The sequence below is a fragment of the Parambassis ranga genome, chromosome 10 (genome assembly GCF_900634625.1).
Source record: "Parambassis ranga chromosome 10, fParRan2.1, whole genome shotgun sequence".
Taxonomy (NCBI): Eukaryota; Metazoa; Chordata; class Actinopteri; family Ambassidae; genus Parambassis; species Parambassis ranga.
The window spans coordinates 13,547,661-13,574,765 of record NC_041031.1 but is presented as its reverse complement, the minus strand read 5'-3'; the positions used below and the strand labels follow the sequence as shown (position 1 = coordinate 13,574,765).

Below are 27,105 nucleotides of genomic sequence, written 5' to 3'. Positions count from 1 at the left end.
TATCTACTCGTAACAGTTTTTACTTTTCACAAATTTGCAGGAACGACATGTTATCAAGGTTTTGGTGTGGTCCTGCTGCCTCCCTCACTCAGCCACTCCTTTGGCTGTCAGCATGGAAGGGAGGAGCAGGCAGAACTGCACATGTTTCAAGCATGCTCTGAAGCTTCACTCCCTCTCTGTCAGTTTCCCTTCCCTACCCATAAGCTGCAAAAGAAAATAGGAGGGGCCCAGCACATGTAACTAGCAATGATTGTTACCAATCACAGGGGTTTCCCCACCCTCTCTGCCTCTTTCCTTCCCTCCCTTCCTTTTTGTTCCCTCCCTCTATCTCTACGAATGCCAGCCAAAGAAAAAAAAAAGTCCAGGGAAAAAAGTGACAAGCAGCAAGGAGCTTCTGGGTTTTGCTTTCAAGCGGACTCCTGCTGAATCGCTGTGAGTGTGTATATATGTGTGCGTGTGTGTGTGGTGTGTTCACTTTTTCTCTTGCCACAGTAGCAACACATTGAAGCAGCGTCGGCCCCGAACAAAAGGCTAAACGCAGCAGAGCCACAGGAGGGGAAACTCAGGGACAGAAGCAGGAACAGTGGCCCAGCGTGGCAGCACTTCTTAGGCAGGAACTCAACCTGCCATTCAGCCCTCTTGGCCCCGGAGAGGAGACAGGACGCTGTGCTAGATCGGCCCAGGCAGCCTGTCTGTACCTCTGACAGAGCTGAGGAACACACCCTGTTACTGACAGCTGTGTGTCTCACTTTGTCCATCATTTGGACCCTTTAATCTCTGTCAGCCTCTACTGAAACTCTTCCACCTGCCCTTGGCATCTTTCCTTTTTCTCCACCTGCCCTCCAAGATGTCAGTTGATGAATGCCGCTCGCCCATCGGCCTGGACTGTTGCAGCTGCTGCCTGGACCTTGCCAACGGCTGTGATGACTCCCTGTCCAGCAGTCCAGCTCAGGGCCTTGGCTCTACAGGGGGCCCACCAGCAAGTCCCACGAGCCCAAGTGTCAATCACTTCCGGCAGCTCCGCAACCAACTGATGTACCAGAACCTGAACACAGACAAGCTGAACAACATCATGAGGCAGGACTCCCTGGATTCTGTGGTGAGGGACCCCTGCTTCTTGCTCAACGAGGGGATCTGCAACAGCAACATTGACCAGACCATGCTGTCTATACTGCTCTTCTTCCACAGGTATGTCTGTTTTAGGTGTCTGATTCCAAAAGGCTCTTTAATAAGAAAATAAATACTAAACAGTCACATAGTATATCAAACAAACAGGGACAGATTCAGCTTAAATGAGCCAGATGGTAAGTAGAGACTAATCGGGTCAAAAATGCTGACACAAGTGTTTACTGTCATGGATTAAGTATAGGCTGCGTGTCCATTTTGCTGAGCTAAGACTTTTTATTTTAAAGAGAAAGTCACAAAAATGTAAAGATTCCTCTTTTACACCTGATGAATAAGTCCAAACTGTAAAGTGATATCTATGTATTTATGCATCTCATTGTGTATACATGTCTGTCATGTAGTGTATGTTAACATGACAAAGGTAACATGTGCACGTTCTGTATAGTAATAATGCTGTAACATAGGAAAGTAGAGACATAATAACAAAAACAAAACACTAAACAGTGTAGAAAAACCTTGAAGAAGAATGCTTAACAAAAACACAGCTTTATTTTTAAACAACACTTTGTTGTCATATTGATTCAATTAAAATGCTCTTTTACTGCTAGAGGTCAATTGAAACTGGCTGGACTCGTTGTCTCTCTCTGCCAAACCATGTTCATAAAGCAGCGTTTGGCAGCTCACCATGCTGTGCTGTGTGACGAGAAGAATGTCCTGCTGCAGACTTGCTGCCAGTTGGATAGTTTGTGTGGCGGCTACTGTCAAATGAGCCTCAAATTTAAGAGTCACCATAACAATTGCCATCTTATTTTCTCAGTCAAACTACAATTTCGACAGTTGCTGAACCACTGAGCCGGACCCAGCCATATGTAACGACATATGTAACGACATATGGCTGGTAGTCAAAGCAGTAAAATAGGGAGATAAGCGGTGAAATAACACAAACTTGTTATCATGGTAAACGTCACCTTTGAGTGACATATACTTTAAAGTTGATGACATTTGTGTCATTAAAACAGACACATGTGTTAACAGGGAAACAACATGTATGTGACAGAGACACAGATAATGACAGATAATTTGCTGATAAAAGGTTTCTGTTTATAGTGCCGTGCAGTCAGAATCCTGATATCACATTTAACCTTTGACCCTTTTCTATGGACACTTGTTGCTGAGCCTTATATTCCTGATACCAATTATTGAATACCTAAACAGGATCTTAAGGGCAAAGAAAACAGAATGATTGATGTGGGTAGATATTTACTCTGCAGTCATCATTTTAAAACCCTCACTCTGATTGACATCAATACGCATTGAGTAAACTCAGATCTTGTTTTTCTCTATCTAGCCCGATAAATTGTCTGTGACAATGTCTGTCCTGATAAAGTTTGGCTGGTGTGGAGACAGCGAAGGTAATGATTATCAGTTATTTGCAGGTGTTATCATATCAGTAATGTTCGCTGGCCAAGATGTTTTTTATCAGTACTTTATCAACCTCCTCCAGAAGCCTGAGCTGCCACAGAGTAAGTTAAATATTAACCTGTCTTTATGTTTCTATACACCTTAAGACTGTTCTTATCTGCTGCTGTGCTGATTTATACTGCATGAGTGCAGACAGTACAATCAGAGTAAAACCATTTACAGTGCTCTGATGACAGTGATGATTAGTCTCTTGATTAGAGCTATGCTGTACTACACGGGCAGGCTAACACCAGTCTAAATATATATAATACAATGTAAAGTATTTGGAGAACGTATATTCCCTGTTCTCTCAGAGTTGGTGACATACGGATGTGCACTAGTTTTACTGATGATAGTGAGGGTGTGTCATTATGGTTGAAGAACTGCAGCTCCATCTTGTCTTCCCCTCTGACAACGATAGTTCACACATGCCTTCAGTCCACTTGCACAGACTCAGATGAGTAATTATTCGCTGCATTCGCTGTTTACACTATCATACTTTAAATAATGCTTGTTGGCAGAGCTTCGTTAAAGTTTTACACAAGCTGCTCCACTGCTCAAACTTTGACTTGACTGCACATACTGTACCATTTCTTCACTAACAAATGGATTATACTGTCACAGTTTTATAATATAATATTAAATACAAGATTAAGTTCTGATGTTTTTGATATTTCTGCCTGGCTCATAGAAGTCTTCACCTGTCCCTTTGTCAAGTGTGTGCCAGCTCAACTGTTTGCCTGACAAACAGAGTCCCCAGTGAGTACACTATGTTCCTGAATCTTCCCTTCTCAAGAGGGAAACACAGACAAGGATCATGTGGCTTTCTCCCTGGATTACAAACATTGATTATAAATTTGTTCCCTTCCCTTGGTTTTTCATGCAGAAACACAAATGCGCTCATTCATTCACACATGTACTTGTGGTCTAATCCTGTCAGTCGAAACCAGAAATCTGCCTAGCTGAGCTGAAGTCTGCCAGAAGTTCATGCATTTTTCCAGCATTTACTTTTGGAAAGGCCTGGCCATTGATGAAAAGCCTGGTTGAGGTTTATACAGTGACCTCACCCTGGGTGGTCAATCTGCCCAGCAGCTATCATTCTCATTTGCCACTTGTTAACAGAATAAAGTGTTCAACATAGCCTCAGGAAGCATGCCAAGACATCTCCTAGACTTGTTTAATCAGTATGAAGCAGTGGCCTCAGCCAGAAAACGTGTTCTTTAAATTATTCAAGGGTCAGAGTAATGTGCTGAGAGGAGAATTTGAAGTCAGAAGTCCTATTTGGTGTTTAAAGCAGTGCCAAAAAGGCCCAGGGTACAGGATCTGAGATTTCTACAGTATAAAACCACAGGAAATGTGTTTATTTACTTTGAGTCTAAGAAGGCTATGGCTGGCTTGAATAGGGAAGGTAGTCTTGCTCACCTTCTCCACAGTCAGTCAGCGCGTATTTAGCAGCCACTAAACACCATCGCATGCCAGGATAAGGAGGGGCGACGAGCCTGCAGCAATGACAAACATTTATCTCTGGACTTCCATTCTGTGACCAGTCAGTCAGTCTGTAATCAGTCGAAACACAAAGGGACAAAACAGCGGCAACACAAAGAATGTCACAAAGTGTCAAAGACCTCATAAAAGAGGCTCTCTTGACAGAAGCCACTCGTCAGGACCAGGACAGGGCTGAGGAGGAGGAGGTTACGCCTTCCAGACAGGATTATGGGTTCATACCTGGAAAGGAATAAAAAGGTTTTGCTGTGAAAGTGTTCGAAATTACTAGAAGCTGCCAGACCAGTGTAGACAAGAATGTGGCTGACGTGTGAAAGGATTGGATAACTTTCATCTCTTGGTTCAGGCCTGTTGACTGAGAAAGAGAAAGAATTTTCCAGGCTTGGTTAGGAAAGACTGTCTGATTACTGCCTGCAAGATATGTTTCAAGGGTCACAAACACACACTAAGGTTGTGCTTTATAACAACACACTTTTCAGAAATGCTGCAAAGCGATTCTGGCAGAAGAGCTCCAACCTCTGCCTGAGTTACATTTATCCTGACATGTTCTTGCCCTAATACCCTGGACCTGGTTGCAGTGGTGAAAGTTTCAGAGTTTGGCCTGAGATGACCACTGCCTGTTGGGTTTGATCCAGTTGACTACTGAACATGACCTCCCACAATGGAATGGAGACAGGACCCAGCTGTCTCAGACACCCCGCTGGGCTTTAAAACTTTACTCAGTGATCCACAGACAAACCATAAAGTAGCTTTCCTACACGAAGGCGGATATTTACTCGTCCACCATGTGCAGTCTGGGAATCCATAGAAATGTACTTTTAACAGTCCTTAACCCTTTCAAATCAAAGCAAACCAGAGAAGCTCTGAATGGATTCCATCCATTCCTTCACAGTATAATAACATCAGTTCTATATTTCAGTTTTAGAGCATGGTAGCAGATTACTTATGCCTTCTTAATCCTGGGTTTTTCTCAGCCAGTGACCTGTTTAGTCAATTAACATACAGCTGACATCTGACAAATGATCTGTTATCAGTCAGTGGAGCTGAACACAGCCCGCTCAGTCTCTGAGTGCCAAAGATTTACATGGAAGCTGATACACAACCAGTCGGGAACATGGTGCAGCCTGTCTCACTGCGACTCTGGATGCCTTTATTGCTCTGAATTCTATAAATTAATTAATTTGTACACACATGACACATAAATACATGTAAAAAATAATTTGATGAAAATATTGCAGGAAAAGGTGAGGTTATGTTCAAGTATCAAATCGCACACTTTCCTCTAGGGGCTCTACAGAGGCATACAGCTATTGCCTCTGTGATCACATTACATCTGCCTACTGTCCCCCCAGCGTATGTAGATAGAATCATGGTGGTGTAGAGTCACACAAATCAGTGTGGAATGTAATGATGTAGGACGAGGTAAACAAAACACTTTTCTGCTTTGTTCTGTAACGCAGATCAGTTACTATATAATGAAAAAACATCACATCAGAGTAGACATTTCAGACACAGCAGAGTTAGAAACTTATTGTCTATCAATTATCATAAACAGCTACAAGCAGTTACAGGCACAGGGAGTGAGACTGCTGCACCCTGCGCTGGTGTTGCAATTAAAATTTCACGTCCTCACCACTTCAAAAGAATTCCTGTAATCTAAAGTCCTGCAAAGAAACAAAACAGTTCGCAGTAAGTGATGTGAAATACCATTCTTGTTACTGTTATTAACTATGTTCCCCACATAAAAAGCTTAAACATGTCAGGTGCATGGTAGAACATGTATCCAGTTACGTATTTTTTGGTCCATTTTGGTTTCGTTTACAACAAAATAAAAAAAACACAGAGAAAAATGCTGTCTCCTTTAAAAATAGAAAAAAAACTATTCCTACAGAAACACAGGCAGTTACAATGTTATCAAGTGTAGGTGGTAGGGAAAATTGTGATTACTTGAAACAAGTAAAAGAGAAGGATGTCAGGGTGGAAACACAGATTCATGGCCAGGCAAGTCTGTGGAGCCAACCCCTAACAAACAAAGGCAACAAAGGTGAGGCGGGAGCAGTGTCAGGGCAGAGTCAGAGAGAGAGGGAAGGAGAGAGTCTGTCAGACAGGAGGCCAAGACAAAACACCAGTCTGGGCTGGTTAAAAATAGTGTGTTGTTGATGTTTAATAGAACTAAGATATAGGCAGACTGCGGATGTCTATGTTAAAGGACCCAGCCTTTTTTTCTGCAGCTAAAGGAAGTCAGTCATTCCTTAGCAGCTGGAGGAAGCAGAAAGCAGTGAAAAGTGTTGTTTTACGGTCGTTTTTATGAGTTTCCTCCATAACAAAGCCTTCAAGCACTTCTTTATTGAAAAGAGACAATCAGGGAGCAATAAAGTGATTTACAGTATTATAAACTCTTGCATTTTGGAGTGCATATCTTGTGTATTTGCACCTTAGATTAAGCCCAGAGTTTGTTTTATTACGGAGGGACCATGTTAAAGTAGAAATAACAATAATGGCTTTTTAATAGACCTCTGGACTTACTGCCTTGTTCTGCTGTGACTGTCTGAATAAGCTGCCATTAGTGTTAGGCCAGAAGATGCCTGGAAGCACTATACTGAATGGTTTGCGTGTCTGTCTGAGTGCATTAAAACGTATGTGAATATAAGACACCGCTCTGTAAAGTGATAATCAAGTTGTTAAGCGTGCACACATTGACCTCCCAAAACACACACACCAAGACAATGAATGCTATTATTACCAAAGTGTATGTCAACTCAGAAGTCCACAGACACACCCAGAACCACAGGTTGATGCAACGTCCCAGTGCACAGCCCTGCCTTTACCAACACTTCCATGTACGGTTGCCCCTAGCAACACTGTAAACAAATCAGGCGCATGAGATTGCCGCTACTTTCTGCAGCTACATTTTGTTTCAAACGGAGTAAAATGCTCAGACATTTCTATGTTTGCGTGAGTCAGAAAAATTTCCCCTGAATCTTATCAGCACAGACGTTGTCATAATAAGTACAAGGTCAACGAAAAAACAACTACATCCCATAAAAACACCTCATCAAGAATGAATTGTGTCACTATCACAAAACATAGTTGATTAACCACACATGCACTTTTATTATGACCACAAGTTGTGTCCTTTATTTTGACACACTCTCAATCTTAGCACCACAAACACTTACTTTATTATTATAATTAATTATTACTTTATTAAAAACTACACTTTTTTTTGAAATTATCCTTTAGTCCTTTAGTGTATGTTTGCTTATGTTATTTCAGATTAATAAAAAAAAAGTTTCAGTTCATTTAAGTCAGTATTTCTATGATCTCGATATGCTGGTCGCTGGACACTTGTGTGAATGGTTGACCTGTGGCTGATCTTTAATTGTTTGCTTTAGATTTTCCATGAAACAGAACAATACAACAAAAACACACTTGCAGAATACAGTACAGTCGCTCTACAAAGGTGACCCATAGCGTTACTCCGTTGTTGACATATCACCACAGCAGAATCCAGCTAAGCTTCTTTGTCCTGAGTGCAGATACAGTATGTACCGGAGGTGGATTATAAATCTATAAGTAATGCACAGTGTCATGCAAGTCAAATCCTCAAGATCAGAGTGTGCGGGAAGAATTATGGGAAGGAAGTGATGATGCACACTTCCTCGTCAGCGCTGAAGGATGGTATATAGATGTTATGCAGACTTTGATCTTTTTGAGTTATATATAGAAGAATGGTCCATTCCTGAGACATAGTATATGAGCCAGTTTAAAGTGTGTTAATAGTATGCTGATGAACAAAGAAAACTGAAAAAATGAGTTAAAATGCTTTCATTGGTTATGAAACAGCTGTCAGTAATGCAAGTATGGAGCCGTGATTCACTGGACAAAACCATTGGAATGGTCCTTTAATAATGGCGAGGTCATGGTCCTCATCATGCTGCAGTTATAAGAGAACATAATGTCTTTCCTGTATAAACATGACTTCAAAAATCTTCTCAAGAATTTCCCCATGACAGAGACAGTCCATGAAAAATAAATCTGTGTGGAAAAAAAAGCAGACTTTGTAGTTGCTGAGCCAAAATAATGACGAGGAACTCCACCCTTCCATAGAAGCAAAGTGCAGGCACCTGTAGGACGGTTAGGAAAAGGACAAATAGTGAACTGTAATTTCCACAAATACTTCCATTAACATGCATGCTTGATGTTCACATGTCAGTATCCCCTTTTCTTTTATGTGCCTGGATTCTTCCTTCTCTCTTTATCCTTGTTTTTTTCTGTTTTTTCCCCCTCTCCATCCTAGTTGTCCTAGTTGGCAGCTGTTGGAATTATGTAAGTGTGCAGGAAAGGGGGGCAGTGACCATGGCTTGCGCTCTCTTCCTTATCTGTTTGGACCATGACTATGGCGCCTAATTAGATAATAAAGGAAGCCTGTCAACACTTACCATCACAAACAGAGACACCCTGCACTAGAATGAGTAATAGCATCACAAACAAACAATATAATAATTATTACGCTCTTTAAGTAGACATTAGATGGTTACACAGCTTGTAATTGGTATTAATGCGGTGCACGGTGGTTTGGTCTTTTCATCAGACAGATGACATCTTGCTGCAGGATGCAGTCGTATTAGCGAAGCTGAGCTCGTATGTAGATTGATGGAAGCTGAAACGATAGAGTCATTACACTTTGTGCCACACAGGCTGAGTGGTACAAGCTGCTGCCTGGAGGTCAGTTAAAAGAAATCACTCTGGCCTGTTTTCATTAGCATGGGAATAACAATCTTTTTCTAACGCTGTATGAGAAGTGAGTATGTAGTAACCCAATCTGCTACTTGAGCCTCGTTAAAGTTTGGCAGGATATGAATAATTTTCTGTGATCATATTGTCTCTTTTGTGTCCCTAAATTGAAGAAATGAGTATAAAATGCTGTGTTTGGGGGTAACTCCTGGCATCTGTATTTGTGTTTAACTCTGTTATTTATTCCTCATAATCCCAAGTGTTGTTGTCCCACACTGTGTCAGTTTTTTTCTCCTTTCACCACAATAGTCAGCAACACAATGCAGCCAGACAGTGCTTTTGTGGAGCGGGTCTGAGCCAGGCCTATCATTATTCTCCCTGGGCAGTATTCACATGCAGGTTGGGTACATGATGTACCCTGAGTGCACGCGCGCGCGCACACACACACACACACACACACACACACACACACACCAAAACTACATGCACATTCATGCACATCCATTTAGTACAGAAACCCTTACAGTGTGTTTCGGCCTGCAATCCGTGCAGCTAGTGTCAGGAATACGCTTCCAAGTATGCTGTCTTGGAAACAGTTACTTCTTTGAACTCAGGTCAGGTCGGGAGGCTTTCTTTTTCAGGACACGGGGAAGGTTACAGCGCCACAACCAATCACACGTTCTATTTTTGAAGTTACTGGACATCTGCAGTTTGGCAACAACCCGTGTTTTTCTATTCTGACTGAACTTCTGTGTTCTCTAGTAAACAATTTTGAGCTCTGGGGGCGGATGTGTAATTTAAGAGCCCTGCTTTTCCCAAACATGACTCTGCTGTCATGCAATGGGTGGAGCTGTAATGAGTCTGGTATTAAGAAGGATGAAAGAGCATCATTTTGGTCAGAGAGCTCATGTCAAAGTGTGTTAACACCACTCAGTTTAGCAATGTTGTTCTGGGAAATGAAACAATTATATAATGTGTGTACTTAAAAGCAAAAAGCAAACTGGATCTTGGATTACTCTCTGACATCAGATTCTTAATTTGAATTCCAGCACCTCAGTGGTGTTTTACCATTCAGCTCAGTTAAAGCTCTCTCAAGTGTTTACTTAATTTGACAGATTTGTCACTTCAGCCGCAGTCACCTCATGTTTGGGAACTCCGACGTCTGTAATTGCATCAATAAATCGAGCCTTTGCATAACACTGAGATGCTAAGAACACCTTTACAGCTGCCATCCTGGGACAGTGCAGAGCATGTTGGGCAACATGCTCTGCACTGGTTACATCAGATGTGATGTACGCAACAAATTTCCTTACTAAATTAAGAAAGACTTTTTTCCTGCAAAGGCAAAAACACAGACCTTGGCAGAAACTGAGTATAATAAAAGTGACATTTGGAATTCAGTCTACTGTATTCAGATGGTTAGCAGATCCTCATGAACCATCAAGCTCTGACCTTAGTGTAATGAATACGGTTTCCTGTTTGTCACTGGTGCTTCCAAATTTCCAAAATCATAAGCCTGCATAACTAAAAAGGAGCTTTTGAGAAAAAAATGTAAAAAAACAAAATCCAGCAAAGAAAACAAACACTTCTTCATGACAATGCAGTTATCAGAGTGAGTCACAGACCGTGACAAAGCTGATTATAGGAGGATTTTATTGCCCACAGCCGTGACTCTTGAAATCAATTCTCCTCGCTAACTTTGAGTGACGATATAAAAACAAGAATCATAAGGACTAGTTAGAGCCTACTGGCAGACAGGGGCGGTGGTGGAATGAAAAGGTGGATCTGTTCTGCCAAGATCTTTCTCTCTCTCTGGATGCCTTTCTGGCAGACAAGAGGCTATGAGAGAGTGAGGAGAAAAATGAACATCCTAGCCAAGTTTCAGTGAGTCTGTGATTGTTTCTGGCTGTCCCCCAACACACAGAGAGGGAGAATAAGAGAGAGTGAGGCACCAGCAAACTCAAATGAGCGAAAATAAGATGCATCCTGTCCAAGACCTGACTTCTGTCAGCTTGTTTTAAAGAGGCAGTCAGCAGCTTGGCTCGGTGGTACTTGATGGACACCGTCCCTCCCTCTCCTGACATCTCCTTGTGCCATCAAAAGCAGCCACAGTATAGCACCAGCGACATTAAAAGTCCTCCATTTGCATTCCTTCCAGTATGGTGCCATGGAGACGAGTGAGTCACAGATTCATCATTATGTTTGCATGCTGTCTTGTTTATACAATCTGGCATTAGGCTAAACAGCAGTCCTCTGAAAACATGCAGCAAAGCAATGTAAGGTTTAAAACCCAGCGAGGCCTGAGCCAAGATGGACTGGAAGAAACGTTGATGAGTGCTGAAACTCGCCTTCCTTCCCGTTTCTACCATCTCCTCCTAATTATCTGTTTCAATTGCATGTACTAGTGCAGGCGGATTCCATCCGGGCTGCCATCCACATCCTAGGCACAAGTCTTTCAGAGGCCTGCAATGCACACAAAGACCTATTTATTACAAGGCTGAATGCAAGGTGTAATATAAGGGGGAAGTAGGCCCTGCACCGCTCAGGCGGACAGAGAAAGAAAAGGGAAATTTATGTAACATTTGAGGTCACAACCTTTTTTAGGACTTGCGAGCTGATGCTGGGGAAGTTGGTTGGTGTCAGAAGGCTTTTCTTGTGTCAACAGGAATATGTTTTTGGTGTGGAAGAAGTTGTCCCGAGGCAAACAGGAAAACTGACAGCTGGCCCCGTTCTGAACTGTAAAGTCATGGCTTGCCTTCAGAAAGGTTCACCTAAACATCTCAAGAGAAGAGATGACATTCTAAATAAGTGTTTAAGTGTTTTTCGCTCAGCAGGGGAATCATCGATCTATCCATCTGGGATTGTAAATTATGTATTGGGTGTAATTTAAAAAATTTAGACATCAAGGTGTCAAAGGGAAAGTGCACACATGTAAGAAGCTGTTACGAATCAGTTCTTTTTTGTATTGCTCAGATGAGAATTCTTGGGCCATAAAGTTGAAACAAGTGTATGTATCATGGTAATATTTACACTGTTCCAAAATAGCTGCAGCACTGCACCGGCTCATGAAGAGCAGGGCCAAAAGAAAAGGCTTAAAGCTGCTATTGAACCTTAATTTTCCCTAAATAAACTTTTCCAAATTTTTTTTTTCCGATGCTAAATAAAATCCACAATCACACTGCCAGCTCCACAGGGGTGGTGAGAATTGACTCAGAGCACACTAGTTCTCTGACCTTCCAACCATGAATGATGTGTAGGTGTACAATAATGGTTTGAGTGCTCATCCTCATTCCAAGGCTGTTCACACCAGAGGTTACATAACAAACAGACAGTCACAACAGTGTGAAAATGTTGGCAAAACACATCCAACCCCTCCGCGCTTTTTCCATGATTTTGTCAGTGGTTATCAGATGCACTGAGTGGTTTGAGCGAAAGCTTTTGGTGTATTTCTAGACACAGTTTTTTTTTTTTTGTTCACAGACCCACTTCCTATCCCTCTGGAGGGAGAGGATGCTATTGTAGCTCATATCAGTGGGAAATTTAGAGAAACACCCTGATAAAAAAACAAAGTCTCTCACTGTTATTCTATGACAGCTAGCATGTGGAGGATAGAAAAACAAAAATGAAAGACAAACCAGATACTTCCACGTATTCATATTCAAATAGACTTTCTGGAAGGAGATTCAGAGGCAGCACTCGTCTCATGAGTGTTTTATTTTTCTTGCAATATTAAGTGGCAATAATATCTAGGCCACTGAGAAAGCATCAGTGAGCACCCCTCCTGGGGGCATCATTTTTCCTCTCACACTGCCATTTGAACTGGTATTTGCATATTATTGCAAAAGAGTTCAAATTGGACAGTCAGTGGGCAAAGAGCACTTTGAATTCCTCGATGTGGATCCTGTGGGAATCCTCCTGTAAATAACTGCCATGATTATCATGCATATTTTGAAATGATGCCTTCTATTGTGAAAACAAAACTCCTCCGTATTTATGCCAAGGCCCTAACATCAGCTGCCACTGTTCACACTGCCACTCCACATTGTCTCAGACCATAATGGTAATAACAATGGAGTGCAGTGACTGTGTTGGCCTGACAGTCTAAACAAGCCCACAGCGTCTGTTTTCACCAACACAATGAGACGTGCAGTGGGACAGATTACAGACGTACTGCAGATACTTCTTATCATCTCAATCCCTTGATAAGAGGCTAACAAGTTCTGCGTGTGTCTGCACTCTTACTCCTGTGCATCATATTACTGCACAAGCTCATGATGTGTCATCTTGTCAACTAAAAATGACGTTCAGATCTGACAAATTTGTTACATAGCTTTTGTGTATAAGTGATTTAGTTGCTGTCAGATCATGTGTGGTACCTCGCTCTCTCTTTTGCAAACATACCAGCATGCCCCCCCCCCCCCGTCACATCTCAAGGTAACTATGTTTTTTTGACAGTTTACCTAAAGTACTGGGAGTACAGCCAAACCCTCCTATCTGAGGAAACACTGCCTAACAACAGCTGTGAAAACCCTCTCCTCCCTCCCTCGTTCTCCTCCTCTCATTTTCTCTTCCTCATTTTTGCATTTTCCTGTTTTGGTGTTTGGTAGTCTTTAATACAAAGCCAGGGCCTGTCCTCAGGGCGCAGACACATGCTATCTGGTGGTAGCTGCCCTGTGATGAAAGGTGATATCATAGATTGTTGTTATTCTACCAATTTGTGTGTCTGTCTTCATGGCCGGGCATTATGTTTTTCTCCTGAGCGGCTTTATCTGTACGTCCCACAATCACACAGTGTTCTTTAAAGCAAATGCAGGAAATATTGCCTCAAAATGTGGTCTGATGTGTCTCCAAGGAAACACATAATCTTGCAGCACTTCCTTCACAGCCATGGGAGTGTGTCAGATACATTATGTCCTCTTGTACATGTAGGTCATGTATATGTATATATAGAAGAAAACAAGTTAATACAGGCTGCCCTGCTTTATGACACAGATGTTCCAGTCTTATTTTTATATTTATATTTTATATTTATATTATATTTATATTTTATTACTTTTTTTAAAGGATAAAAGGACATGACCGGGCAGCATCACTGTGGATTCACCTTTGTTCAGGAGCACAGCCCAGACATGCTACATTACCGAGTAAACACAAATCTCTAAGTTTATTGTGTGCTGGGCTGATGTTGTTACAACATGAACCCCTCCCGCCTTCTGTCCATATGCTCACAGTTACATACACACACGCACACATGCACACTCTTGTCCTCTAGTGGCTCAATAGCAACACCTGTGCCAAAAATAGGCGTACCAGACAACAAGTAGGAATATGACTAGACAGGTCAGAGACAGGATAATTATCTCGTGACAGCGTCAGGGTTAGGCTGTTCTGAAGCATGCCAGTCAGAAAGGATTTATGGCTCAAAGGTGGTGTGAAAGGACAGGAATAACAATAGCTGTGAGAGGAGGGAGGGTTGTGTAGCCAAGACAGACGGAATAAATGGGGAGGAGCGAGATGAACTGAACGAAAGAGGCCAGATGACACAGACAGCAGGATAAACGACTGTGCACAAGGTGGCAGACAAGACACAGGAACTGCACAGCTAAATCAACCAGCAACAATATGATGAAACATTCTGTATGCCTCTCTAATAAACAATATTTAAAAACACAACAGGCGTGTACTATTACTATTTAGACTTGCTGTGGTGTGTTTACATTGTAAAACTGAGCAGACACCTTGCAGGCACCAAGCCGTATGACGACTTTAATTACACCCTTTACAAAAAGAGAACACCACAATCATTAAGCTGGTGTGAATATCACATGGAAAACAAAGACACTGATGACCTGTGCGGCTATGTATGTGCGAGCAAGTCAGGAGATATCATGGGAACTTGTTCAAATACATGATTTAGTTTCAGTTCTGCAAATCCTGAAATACTTCCTCAAAATACTTTGTGTAACTTACATTAGTTTCTCTTACAATTCAAAGGGTGATTTACTGTAACAATGAGGAATGCTTCAACACAGCAACACCAAAAGCCCTGACAGCAGTCTAATGTGTCTTAATATGTCTTGCTGTCTGTTTCTCTAACAAACATGTTGGCACACATATACAAAATTCTGCAGAACACATCTAAGCCTGGCATAATTCCCCTGCAGCATACTCTTGTGTTATTGCAGAGCTAAAGCCAAACACAACCCTCGACCAGTTTGCTTTTCCGGAGTGCTGTGCCTGAGTGCGTGAACTTGCTGACCTCTCCCAGTCTGTTGTTCTATATCTTGTCTAGAATTGCTTTGATTGGTTTCCACATCTGATTTCTCTCTGCTGTTCAGGGTATAGGCCTCCATCACTCTGTCTCCACATATTTCTCTACACATTTCTCCCGTACTTTACTATGCCAGTGTAAAAGCTGAGGCCCGCCACGCTGGTGGGAACCTCATACGTCACTGCTTAAAGATAAGGTGACAGCTTTCTGGCTCTCAAACACTGTTCAGGCAGGCAAATCAGTTCATCTCGAAAAACAATAAAGAACTCGTACGCACTTTTTCTTGTTGATAGGCCAGATCTGATTACAGATTTTACGTCAGCGTTGCAACAAGCATAGCCTCCATCATCTGCTTGTGGTTTTATCGTGCAAACTTTTACTTCAGTTTGATGCTCGAGCGTGTCAATCTCAGAACTGAATGTCCCATTGTGATTGTGCATAATGCTTTCGAACATTTCCTTCTATGGTGTAAAAAACACCAGTCTTACCAAGTTGGTAAATATCTGTCCATGTTAGTGTTGCAAGAGAGTGAGATCTTCCCTGCCAAACACTATAAATCTGCTTGTTCAGACAAAGACACAAACTGAGTCTCGTACACTGGCATTCATGTGAATGTGTGAGTTTAATCTACATTAAATTTGTCCAATTGTGCCTACGTGTCTTCATGCATGCTGGCCAGTTTTTGTTTTATTGCATGCATACATAGTGTTGAGGGGTGGAACTCCTTCAGCGCTGTTTGTGTCCATGCTTGGCTGCACACCTTTACTTACACTGAAGTATGACCAGTCAGTGTACCTGTTCAGTGTGTGCGTGCAGAATAGATACAACAAGTGTTCTGTGGTTTCATAGCTGAACTTTGGACCCCTTGGGCACATGCTGCAGGCAGGACAATTTAGCCAACATTGTTTACCTGGGGCTTTATACAAAGACTGGGATGGCAGATCGTGTTTACTCACTCTTCTGTGCAGCCTGGAGACTGGGAAAATGACATCTCAGAAAGACAATTTGTCCTGTGTACTCTGACCTACTCCAAGTTCAAGAGTCACTTCAAGTAGAAGAATTTCCTGTTTGTTTCTCTAAGAGCTTGGTTCTCAAATTTAAAAGACAATATTTCAGATAAAAAAGTGATTCAAATGCTGGGATGCATTATATGACAGTGATTATATAATTTTTGTTAGAATTTACCAAATATCCAAAGTCAAGTTCTTATCTGTTCCCTTCACCCAACCGTGATGCACGTCTGCAATTGTTCCATGACCACAAACAGAGAGGCAAAAAACACATGACCCATCAGTGGAGCTTACAAGACTCACGCCTCTGTCTGAGGGGCAGGCCTTATGAGAGCAGGAAACAGGCTGGGGTTCCTGTAAACTGCCAAACAACCTTTTAGCCCACTGCTGCACAGTGGATGCCACCATGTTCCCAGAATTTTTGGATCGACCACCAGAGTTAATGTAGATCCTTCCCCTAGTTGGCTCATATCCTGAGTAAGAAGTGCTCTTGTGTTGCAGCACAAATAGCACTAAATATATATATAATGTAAGGTAACCTTAAACAAACTCTATACAGTAGAGTATAGCCTTGGACAGGGTTACTTTTTAAATTGCCTGTACTAAACATTAGACAATAAACACAGCAGAGAGGAGGCGACCTAATGATTCGTAGTTAATCAATACCCAGATAGGGTTTTCCACAGTTGAGTCACTTACATAAACGGTCTGTGCAGTGGGTACCTAATAGTCTGCTGTATATCCAACTGCAATGACTTTCTGGCACGAATGGACACATACCTAACGCAGATGTGAAAACAAACCATTGATAATTTACAGTAGCAAGCAAGAAATGGACAACCAATACTTTCAAGATGTGTGAAGGATCAGTTGTATGTCATTTCATATATATCTGAGAGGCTGCACATGAGTGGATGACATCTGAACAAAGGTTTCAGTTTTCCTCCACCAGCTTTTTTCTATTCAAATCCAACATGTTTCCTTTTAAGACTCAGTACAACGGGGGCCGACACATCTGGTCTCATCCCCGTCTCTTTCTCAGGCCGTCCTCTGTTTTTGGCCCTGTGGTTTCTTAAATTCCAAAAACTGAATGGTTTTAATCCGTGATGCTGTTTGGAATGGAGAGAGCTATATGACGTGCTGAATATACATGAGTTCCCTGTCGTACCACTTCACAGCTGCACTTTGAGTTACATCAGGTTCCCCTTCGAGGAAGAAAAGCAGCCTGTCTCAGTGAATGGTTTTAATACAACTGTACCGTTGGTTAAATTTATGGACATATTTACATATGAACACAGCGTAGCTCGATGTCCTACTGCACTGATTCTCTGTCTGTAGCAATCAATCAGAGTTTTCAATGGTGCTGCCTCACATTAAAACAAAAACAGCGTAAGATCTCAAAGTACATTCAACACAAATGAGACAGAGTCCCCTTCTTGCTAATATTTATGTCCGCATTATTCCCTGTATGTGCATATAGATGTCTGACTACACTAGATAGATTTAGTATACAATTCCCAGTCTAATTAATGTAGCATCTTGAAAGCAATTCTGCTCAAATCCATTCACATAAATCTGGTCCTGTTTTTTCCAGTTACATTTACATACTTGCATACAACCACCAGTGGAAGCATACAGTGTCCTGCTTGGATAAAAGTAGCTGTGAAAATCGTCCACAACAAGAAAACTTGTAGAATGGGGATAACATTTAAATGTACCATGTTTATGGATTAACAAAAACATTTTACCGGAGAAGATGTTTGGGCGGTTATGAGTCTTTAAACTTTAATTAGTCGAATGTCCTCAAACACAGACTTCTAAGACAGAAAAACAGATTCAAAATAACCAAAATAGTTATTATGAGCATGAAAAGTCTGAAAGGTAATTAGTTTATTGTTATTTTAACCATATCACTGTTATCATTAGCTGATCAGTGGCATGTTTTTCTCATCTCTGGTTTGATTTACAGCTCAGAGCAATTTATGTGACATTCCTGTGGTCTTGTAAAGAAAACAAAATGATGAATCTTTCTCAGGATAACTTAGTAGGGCACAGCCCTGATCACAACAATTATTTTTAAATGACAGCTAAAAGATTTATTTTTTTGCAAGTTTGTTTGTAAGAATTTGAGTTTTACTGGAAAGGTAAGGAGGCTCATTTAAAGTAGAAGCTGTCACTGCACCTTCCTTCTCAGTGACCGCCAATGACTTGTCTCACATTATCCATGGGAACTTAGTCGCTGTTCCATCATCATCTTGCAGGTGACAAAGGATTAGCTTTAATGCTCAGCGGAGAAGCCTGCTGGAGTCTGTGGGAACGACTCAGTGTTTGGATGACACTGACAGTGAGAACTAGCAGGGTGCCTATCATCCAGTTAAATCCAGATCGTGCTGACAAGGCCAGACGTGCATGTGTATGCAAGCGTGTTGCCAACTGCACGCATCAGCATACGCAAAGGCAAACAAACACACAAGCAAGCATGCACACACACACACACACACACACACCAGCACCAGGGGATAGCTCATGGAGGGCCCAGCTCTCTCCAGTGTTGTCCCAGTTGTTGGTGACTGGGGTCACACAGCTGCACACTCAGCCAGATATATGGATGGAAAAAGATGAGGAAAGTGGGAAGATGGAGAGAAGAATGCTTTGCACGTAGGAGGTGGGAACACCAGAATAAAGTAAAAAGAAAAAGTGGAAATAAGGACACTATACACAGTGTGTGAAGGAGAGAGAGGAGGACAATAATCCTTTTGTCTTATTTCACATTAACCAAAGACTGCACATAGTAACATCTAATAACAAACATTTTTTTTTATTTTGTGTCTGTGTGTGTAAATTTGTACTTTTTTTGTGTAAATGCATGCATGGTAAGATTTTTAAATGGAAAAAAATTGCACAAACATTAAAAACTAAATAACAAAAAAGTTACTAAAATACTAATCTGACGCAGGACACCCACCTCTCTGAGAGTCTGGACTGCTTTGACGTCCGCAGCCAAACAACTGTACAGTATATCATGTTCTGAATCACTGGCAAACAATTCATTCTGTTGTTTATGTGTGGGGGTAGGTGTTGGAATTTTTCTGTCTCTATCACAGCACAGCCATTAGTTTGGAGATGGATTTCGGTGCAGCATGTACCCATTAGTCCAATGACACCATTAGACCTAGATACTCATGACCACACCAACCCAAGCAGCTGAGGAATACAAGTACACTAAAGTAGCAATAGGCAGATAAATATGGACAGATGGCATTGAACTCCAGAACCTTTTGTTCTGGGACATGATCCAGCCCAGTGCCTGTCCAGCCGCTGTGCTTCATAAGCAAAGATGTGTCAGAAGAATTCACTCATTCATATTCTACATTTTGATTTTAGTGGTGGTGTGCAGAGTAGAACTGAAAAAGCAATCCCAGGAGCTCTCTTAGGAGGCTTAGTGGTAAACTAGGTGACCCATAACAAGTCAAAAGGCTTTGACATAGCTAATGATAAAGTCCACTGCTATTTATTACTGCATGGCCAATTGAGGCTGCAACCTTTGACCTTTTGTCAAGCATCTGCAGACCAATTAGTGAGACCACTTAACTGCATCCAAAATATACTCTAATGCCTTATTTATCATGATGGACGATATTGTGTGTGTGTGTGTGTGTGTGTGTGTGTGTGCGTGTGTGTACTATGGACTAGAACATAGTGTTATTTCTTGGGATGTGGGATGGTGGTGTTTCCTGACAAGGGTTCCCCATATCTACAGTACTCCCTCAACACATTCCTCTGGGTCTCTACTCCACTCCAGTATGTTCACAGTAAAACATTCCCCGTGTTAGAAAACACGAGGTAAATCTTTGCATTATGGCCTGGAGATGTCAGACTTCTGCTGAATTGCAGCCTTGTGCCAAATGCTGTGAAGTCCCCAAGCTTGTTAAGAGCAATATAGTGCACACAGCACCATTTGCTGCACGCTTCCTGCTATTATTACCAGTGAAAGCTACTGTCAGTGAATTGTATATCATTGTGTATTAGCTGAAATTGAATGTAGTAAATTCTGGCAAGCAAAGCATTAAAGTGGGCCTTCTTAGTTGTACTGATCAAAGGTTAGCATGCCACCTGGGCAGCTGTTACACGGCAAAGGAGATTCTCTATCAGGGGCTAATCGGCTCGACACTGTTCCTCACTTAGTGACACGCTCACCTGCTTTAACTGCAAGCAGCTCAGTTTCTGGATGGTCTCTGCTATCAGTACTATTATGCATGGCTATCACAGCTGCGATATCCACTCTTCACTGACCTTGACATGTCAGTGTTTATGTATATACAGAAGACAAACTAATTTAAACTTGAACATATTTTAATTGTTGTTGAGTTCAAATGAATTTCTCACTTTCATGGGTGTGATCATCAAGCCAAATTCCTGCCATTCATTTCTCCTGCTGATGCTGTGCATTCAGAGGAATGCTTGATCAATCATTGTTAGACGCTAAACTGAGTCAACCTGACTGAATAAGGAAATATAAATGACATTGTGTTGACAGCAAAGAGCATGTGGTACCATTCACAGAACAGATTATGTTTAATATCTAACTATATTAATTTAAAATCCTGTTTAACTGACAGCATAGATTTTCTGAAAGATGAATGCCCTCCATATCTAGGAAAGAGTTACTCGTGTCGCCAAACAAAATGAAAAGACTGGTTTTAAATGACATCGCAGTCTGTAAATAGACACAGGGATGTGGGAGTGTGAAGGAGTGTGCAGCTAGTTATGGCAATAGTGGCTTAAAATTACAGCCCTGATGACAAAAGAGGCTTAGTGCAATTCACGATCCCAAATTTTAAAGGTGTCTAGGGATTTTTCAACAGAGCAAATGTTACATAAGAGACAAACGAGATGATTAATTTGTCTCAGTTGTGTGACAAACCATCTAATTGACCGTAATATTTAAACAAGCCTTCTGTTGTTTGGCTGCTTTAAGATATATATGTTTGTATATAATGGTATAACAGGCCAGCTATGCTTTTTACTACACATATGAATGCTGAGTAAATGAGCTATGGAGCCAGGTATGATGATTGTTCCCTTCAGGTACTGTTAGAAAAAAGATTTTTGAGTTGAGTTGTCTCCCTGACACAGACACGCCAGCAGTTGTAAACGCTGAAACAACTGGCACCATGTCAAGAAACTGTCATTCCGACCATTGTTTTCCTCTGGACTGGAGACACATCACACAAGTGCCACTCTGAGCATGGCACTCAACAGTTATGGCTGCACATCCAGAGGTATCTCTAGCACTCAGTTATCTCTTTGTGCTGTGAGTTGTGGAGGGCAAAAACAACAGCAGAGCAAACAGTAAAGAAGCTCCTGACTCTTGAAACTTCGTTTTTGGAAGTGAAGATGGGACAGTCTCACACACGTCCCGCTGCACTCGCCCCTCTTGGTGCTAGGCCGCCTTCTCCTAGGACGGTGTGCGCCCTCCGACTGGCCGAGCCACCTCAGAGGTTCTGCTGTCACTACCAGCACTTCAGCTATCCTGAGAGAACTATGAGCTACTCACCCCCTTACTCACCGAGTCTGTTTAAGAGACCAGATCGGCGGTAAGTGGGGCCAAGTAGAGGGAAGTGGGACAATTTGACTTGTGTTTGAGGGGTAATTTGGCATGACAGTGACATGTAGCATTAAGGACAGAATGGGTGGGGAGGACAGTCTGTCAGCAACTACATGATGGAGTGGATATGATAATGAATAATGTTTTTTTAAATGTTTTGTCTGTCCAGATGAAGCTGTTATGACCAGATGTATTTTTTATTAGATATTCCTTTTAGATCTTGTAGTCTGTTTTTTTCTGAAATGTTTCTTGTACATTGGTGGTTGTTGTTGAAAGCAGACAGGGAGTGATATCTCCACTCGTCATTGGACAACAATGTGAGTCCTGTCTACACCGTCTGCATGCGCTGCATGTTTGACGCTACATATCACATCAAGGAATATTACAGGCAATCTAAGGGCAGAAATCGACACCCTGTATGATTTATTTAAACATCTTCTGAGGAAGACCAAGGCCTCGTTGCTATTTATAGCTCAGGAGACTAGAGGAGATGATATAGTAATGACTGCCTCTGGGTGTTCTATTGCATGCAGTGAGATCAGTATTCATTGGTTGTTACCAGTCCTGTTGACCACAGCTTCCTCTGAGATAGCCTCTGGGTATAACCTATGGCAGGCATGTGTATTTTGAAGCCTCTGTCTCAGGCAGGCAATGCATTCCTAATGGTGGGTTCAGGTGGGAATTCATGTTTAAAAAAAGCATCTTTCTTTCTAAAAACATTACAAATGTTTTTCCCTTTGCAGATTCTAACCGTGTATGTGTTGAAATCGGTGTGTCAGAGCCACAAAATGCTGCTCATAACAAAAGCTGGAAGGTTGGCGGCATGTCTCAGCCTCTCTTTTTTTTTTCTTTAGCCATTGGCGCTGATGAATCACAGAATTATATAACATGGTTGGCTCTTGCACAGAGGACATCTGATGGAAACTGTGGCCTATCGCCTAGCTTCAGAATGACTCACTGGATTTGGCAAATGCCAAACATGGTCAGGCAGCGTGTGTTCCACGGAAATATGAGAGACTTTATTTTGTTGAAATGGCGGTGTATGCAATAAGTCCAGTACCAGGCAGATGTGACTAGAGCTGTTTAATGTGTTGAGTAAACATAATTCATGATTCAACAGTGGAGGAAAAATGCAAATATAGCTGGAAAGTTAAGTTTAAACGCATTCATTGTCTTAGTGCACATGAGTCATTAGACAGGCTCCCCACTGTCTCCGGTGTCTTTCTGTGCATCTGAGCTCAGCCACAGTCTGCAAAATGGGACCATCACAGCAAGGCGGGCTAATTCACCCGTCTCTCATTGCTTGAGCAGGACTTGATATTAAACCTGGCAGCTGCACTGTCACGGCGCAGAATCCGAGACGACAGGAACTATGGGCCCTAATGCCTTCTGCTTTGTCCTGTTACTCCTACTAGAAGTCAGACTTTCCATTCCAATAGTTTTGTCACAGAACATAACTGCTTTTTTCTTTTCTTTTTTTAAAAAGAAAATCTGTTGCGCAAACCATCTTTATGAACTGACATGCCATGACAGTATTTTATTCTTTATTCAAGCTAAATGCTCTCATTATGTATTATTAAAATAGAGCATTAAGATATTTTAAAGGGAGATTTGAACAGATGAATTATATAATTATATAATTATAAAGGCACATATAATCATACAAGTGGTAACACTATTTTAAAGTGTCACTGTTACAGTGTATCTACCTGTGTAACAATATGTAATATCATGTATAGTGTTGCACTTTGTGTACATTATGTAACACGTATTGTTACACAGGTTGTAACACTGTAGATACACTGTAACAGCGGCTTGTAATCAGCACTGAGACAGATAATTGCAAAAACAAAAGGAGACATAATGTGACAGTTGAGAAGCACTAAAATTAAATTAAAGCTATTAAAACTTGTATGGACGCCTCAGTGTTAAAAAAAAAGAAAAAAAAAACAAGGTCTATTGCTCAATAACAGCCACTCAGTGGAGAAGGCTGTGAAGAAACAGAAGATGATAGTGGGTGTGCTTTTTGTCTGTGTCTTGTTTTGGCAGTTTATATCACAAATTGTTTATAATGCCTCGCTGAGAGGCTGAGAACAGTTGTGTCATATTTGGTACCTGAAGTACAAAGGGTCAGAGGCGAGAGAACAGTGCTTTGTTTATGGAGCAGAAATCCAGATGCTGTACATTAAATCTAAGTGTACAAGCTATAGTTTTGTAGGTCACATAATTTAGATGTTTATTATTTTGTGGACTGTAACACTCAAATATTTCACATTGGTGGGAAGAGCTTTTAAAAAACATCAGGTTTTAAGACACATAATCAGTGTTTAAAACAAAATGTGTAAGTTTTCCAATCAGGGAAAAGCTGCATGGAAAACTCCCTGATAAACACAATGCCTGTGAATGTAGTCCTCTATGTGTATTGTACTTCTGACCACTAGAGGCCAGTAGAGTGCAGACAAAGACAAATAAGATTGATTGGAAATGTACCGTGGCCCAAGATGGAAAAATACATTTTTCACTGGACATGTGCATTTATACTTATGACCCAGGACATTCTGTTATAGCATATGTGACGAAAACAAGCCTACAACATGTTATTGTTGTCATGGCGGTATTGTTTAATTAATCAAAGCCATAAGGAGACAAAGTCATTGGCAAGTCTTGAACACAATAAATAACAGATTATAGATTAAAGTCACAACTTAAACACGCAGTTAAAATGAATGAATAAAAACACTTTGTTATTCACTTTTTCTCTACATTAAATTGTGTTTTTATTGAACGTTTGCTTGTTTTGCTGCTGGTGGGCCACAGATTTCGGTCTGTGGGTTAACTGCAGAGGCACGTGACGGAGGAGAAGTTCAGAAGCGGGGCAGAAGCAATGCTGCATTCAAGTACCGACTTGCAAACTCGGAATTTGAATTTGTAGTTTTGTTTACTAATACTCTATCGTGAAATACATTGTTTGTTGTCATAAGCATAGTTTGTGTTTATTTAGTTTTTTGTTGTTGAGATCAAACTACTTTTCTGTAGTTGACTTCGCATCGCTTTAATAAATGTGTCAATCTTATAAAGTTTAGCATAGAAAAAAATTTACTTTTTAAGCTTTATTCTGCATGATGATTACAGAAGAATAACCATACCTTTGTTTAGTAAATTTGAGAATACATCTGCAACTATCCTCTCTAATAAGGCACTTGATTATTTATTGTACGTGACAGTGACAGTGTGAAAGTGTAGCCTACTTTTTTGTTTCCCCTCCTCCCTCTGGTTTCTTATATAAAAAAGTTGAGGTTGGGGTTCGTTTATTGTTTTTCCAACGGCACGGGAAGGCACCACCGGCCCGCGCAGACTGCCCCCTCCCCCCTCACCGCCTCATTTGACTAATATATGCGCGCGTCATGTGACGTCAGGAGGCCAGTCATATAAGTAGAAGCCGGTGGCAGAAATAGCATCAGACAGTCGCTCGTTAAAATCAGCGAAGCTCACAGACACACCGACACTGCACTGCGCGCTCAGCCCGAGGCGAGTTAGTGCATCGCTACTAGTACAAGAAACCGAAGAAAACAAACCCGGATCTTTACTTCGGTGACCAACCAGCCGCAAACGTGGCGAGAAGTATAATCCAAACGAGTCTGGTACTCAACATGAGCACGGAGATGTTCGCCAAAAACCCGATGGAAGTGGCCGTCTATCAGTTGCACAACTTCTCCATCTCTTTCTTCTCCTCGCTACTCGGAGGAGACGTTGTATCGGTCAAACTTGACAACAGGTAATTCTGCGCGATTACTTTAAAATAGTTTTGTGCAGGCCGCCGGACTAATTTCTGAGCTTTTCAAAATAAAAGTATGCAGTTACTTTTTGTTGTTGTTGTAAGCGAATGCCAGCAGATGCGCTTTGTGTTTCTGTTGATCTGGACTTTGACCGCACTATTTACACACACACACACACACACACACACACACACTGACACACTGTGCTGGTTATAGTGCAAATGAACTGACACTGTTCCAAAGCAATCAACATGGAGTTTATACTTCATTCAAAAACAACAGATAACAGCAGAAACAACAGCGTTCTCTGCTGTTTTCACCGACAGGTGGCGTGTTTCTTTTTATCAGTAGAAAATGTGGAGAAGTTTAAGTTTGTGGTCTGTTTAACTAATGACATGTATTTCTTGTCTTCTGCAGTGCCTCTGGTGCTAGCGTTGTGGCCATTGACAACAAGATTGAACAGGCAATGGTAAGCTGAGATAACAAACAGAAAGAAAAGTTGTACCACAGTTCATGCATGTGTTGTCAAACTACCTACCACTGATGGCTTCCTTCAAAACATCAATTACTTGAAACCAAAACTGAAAGAGCCACCAGATAATTTTACCGTCATGGTCTCCCACACAGAGCAGCTGTCCAAAGGGAAGTTCCTGTCAAGTGAAAGCAGCACAGGTTACTGTCATGTGACAAAAGTAGATGGTAGTTTGCAGAAGTGATCTAAGCACCCATGTAAACTGTAGCCAATGTGTAGATGTGTTACGTGTCAGTACACACACACACACACACACACACACACCACAGGCTCATACTGGCACGCAACAGGATGAAAAAAAGTTGGCACCCACACGCAATCCTTCTAGCAGCACATGCCTCAGCTGTGCAAGTATCAGCCCTCCCCTGCCTGCTTACTACCGAACTGATGGGTTTCTTCTTTTGTTTGCGACAGGATCTGGTCAAAAACCACCTGATGTACGCTGTGCGCGAGGAGGTGGAGATCCTCAAAGAGCAGATCAAAGAGCTGGCTGAGAAGAACAACCAGCTGGAGAGGGAGAACTACCTGCTGAAGAACCTGGCTAGTCCAGAGCAACTAGAGAAGTTCCAGTCCCGCATCCCTACAGATGTTCTGTTGCCTCTGGACAATCAGAGCATCCAGATGACCCCAGACCAGCAGCAGCAGCAGCAGCAGCAGCACCCCCAGACCTGCAACCACAGCACTGGCTCTGCTGTATAAGTGGCTCTGTCTAGGGGCGGGCAGAGCCACTGTTTTGTTCCTGTAAATGGACCTCCATTTTGATCGTAAGCGTTACTAAATCGCCGCCGCGAGAACCCTCGAAACAATGAAGGTGATGCATCGGGGCTGTTATTGATCAATGGGACACAAATGAACTGTTGATAAGCACAAAAACAGAACTTGAGATGCTCTGACTGGTGCCATGTCAGGCCCATCCTCTGATACCGTCCAACTTTTTGTCGTAGTCTCTCTTTGTAGACAGAAGTGTTAAGCACAGAGAGAGGGCTGACTTGATACAGACGAGCTCTTGCTTTCAGACAGAGGGGGGGCTTTCCCTGCCTAGCCGAACCCTTCCAACAAACACCCTCTAGAGAGAGAGGAGA

General features: G+C 41.8%; 1 protein-coding gene across 2 annotated transcripts; it reads left to right on the top strand.

Annotated features, from left to right (window-relative positions):
* The first annotated feature begins 354 nt into the window (after positions 1 to 354).
* On the top strand, positions 355 to 27,105 carry tsc22d3 (TSC22 domain family, member 3). 2 transcript variants are annotated; one of them, XM_028416235.1, is made up of 3 exons: positions 355 to 1,188; positions 25,909 to 25,960; positions 26,438 to 27,105. In XM_028416235.1, exons 1-3 carry the CDS (start codon positions 848 to 850, stop codon positions 26,720 to 26,722), a joined length of 678 nt encoding a protein of 225 aa, XP_028272036.1. In that variant the 5' UTR covers positions 355 to 847; the 3' UTR covers positions 26,723 to 27,105. The 2 variants fall into 2 exon arrangements, with proteins under 2 accessions (XP_028272036.1, XP_028272038.1); XM_028416237.1 differs by lacking the exon at positions 355 to 1,188 and adding an exon at positions 25,054 to 25,490.

Bases quoted from the DNA above. Each gene is read 5' to 3' on its own strand.
- tsc22d3 (XM_028416235.1), top strand. From the start codon at position 848: ATGTCAGTTGATGAATGCCGCTCGCCCATCGGCCTGGACTGTTGCAGC. The intron at 1,189-25,908 runs GTATGTCTGTTT...TGTCTTCTGCAG, and splicing joins ATACTGCTCTTCTTCCACAG to TGCCTCTGGTGCTAGCGTTG. The intron at 25,961-26,437 runs GTAAGCTGAGAT...TGTTTGCGACAG, and splicing joins ACAAGATTGAACAGGCAATG to GATCTGGTCAAAAACCACCT.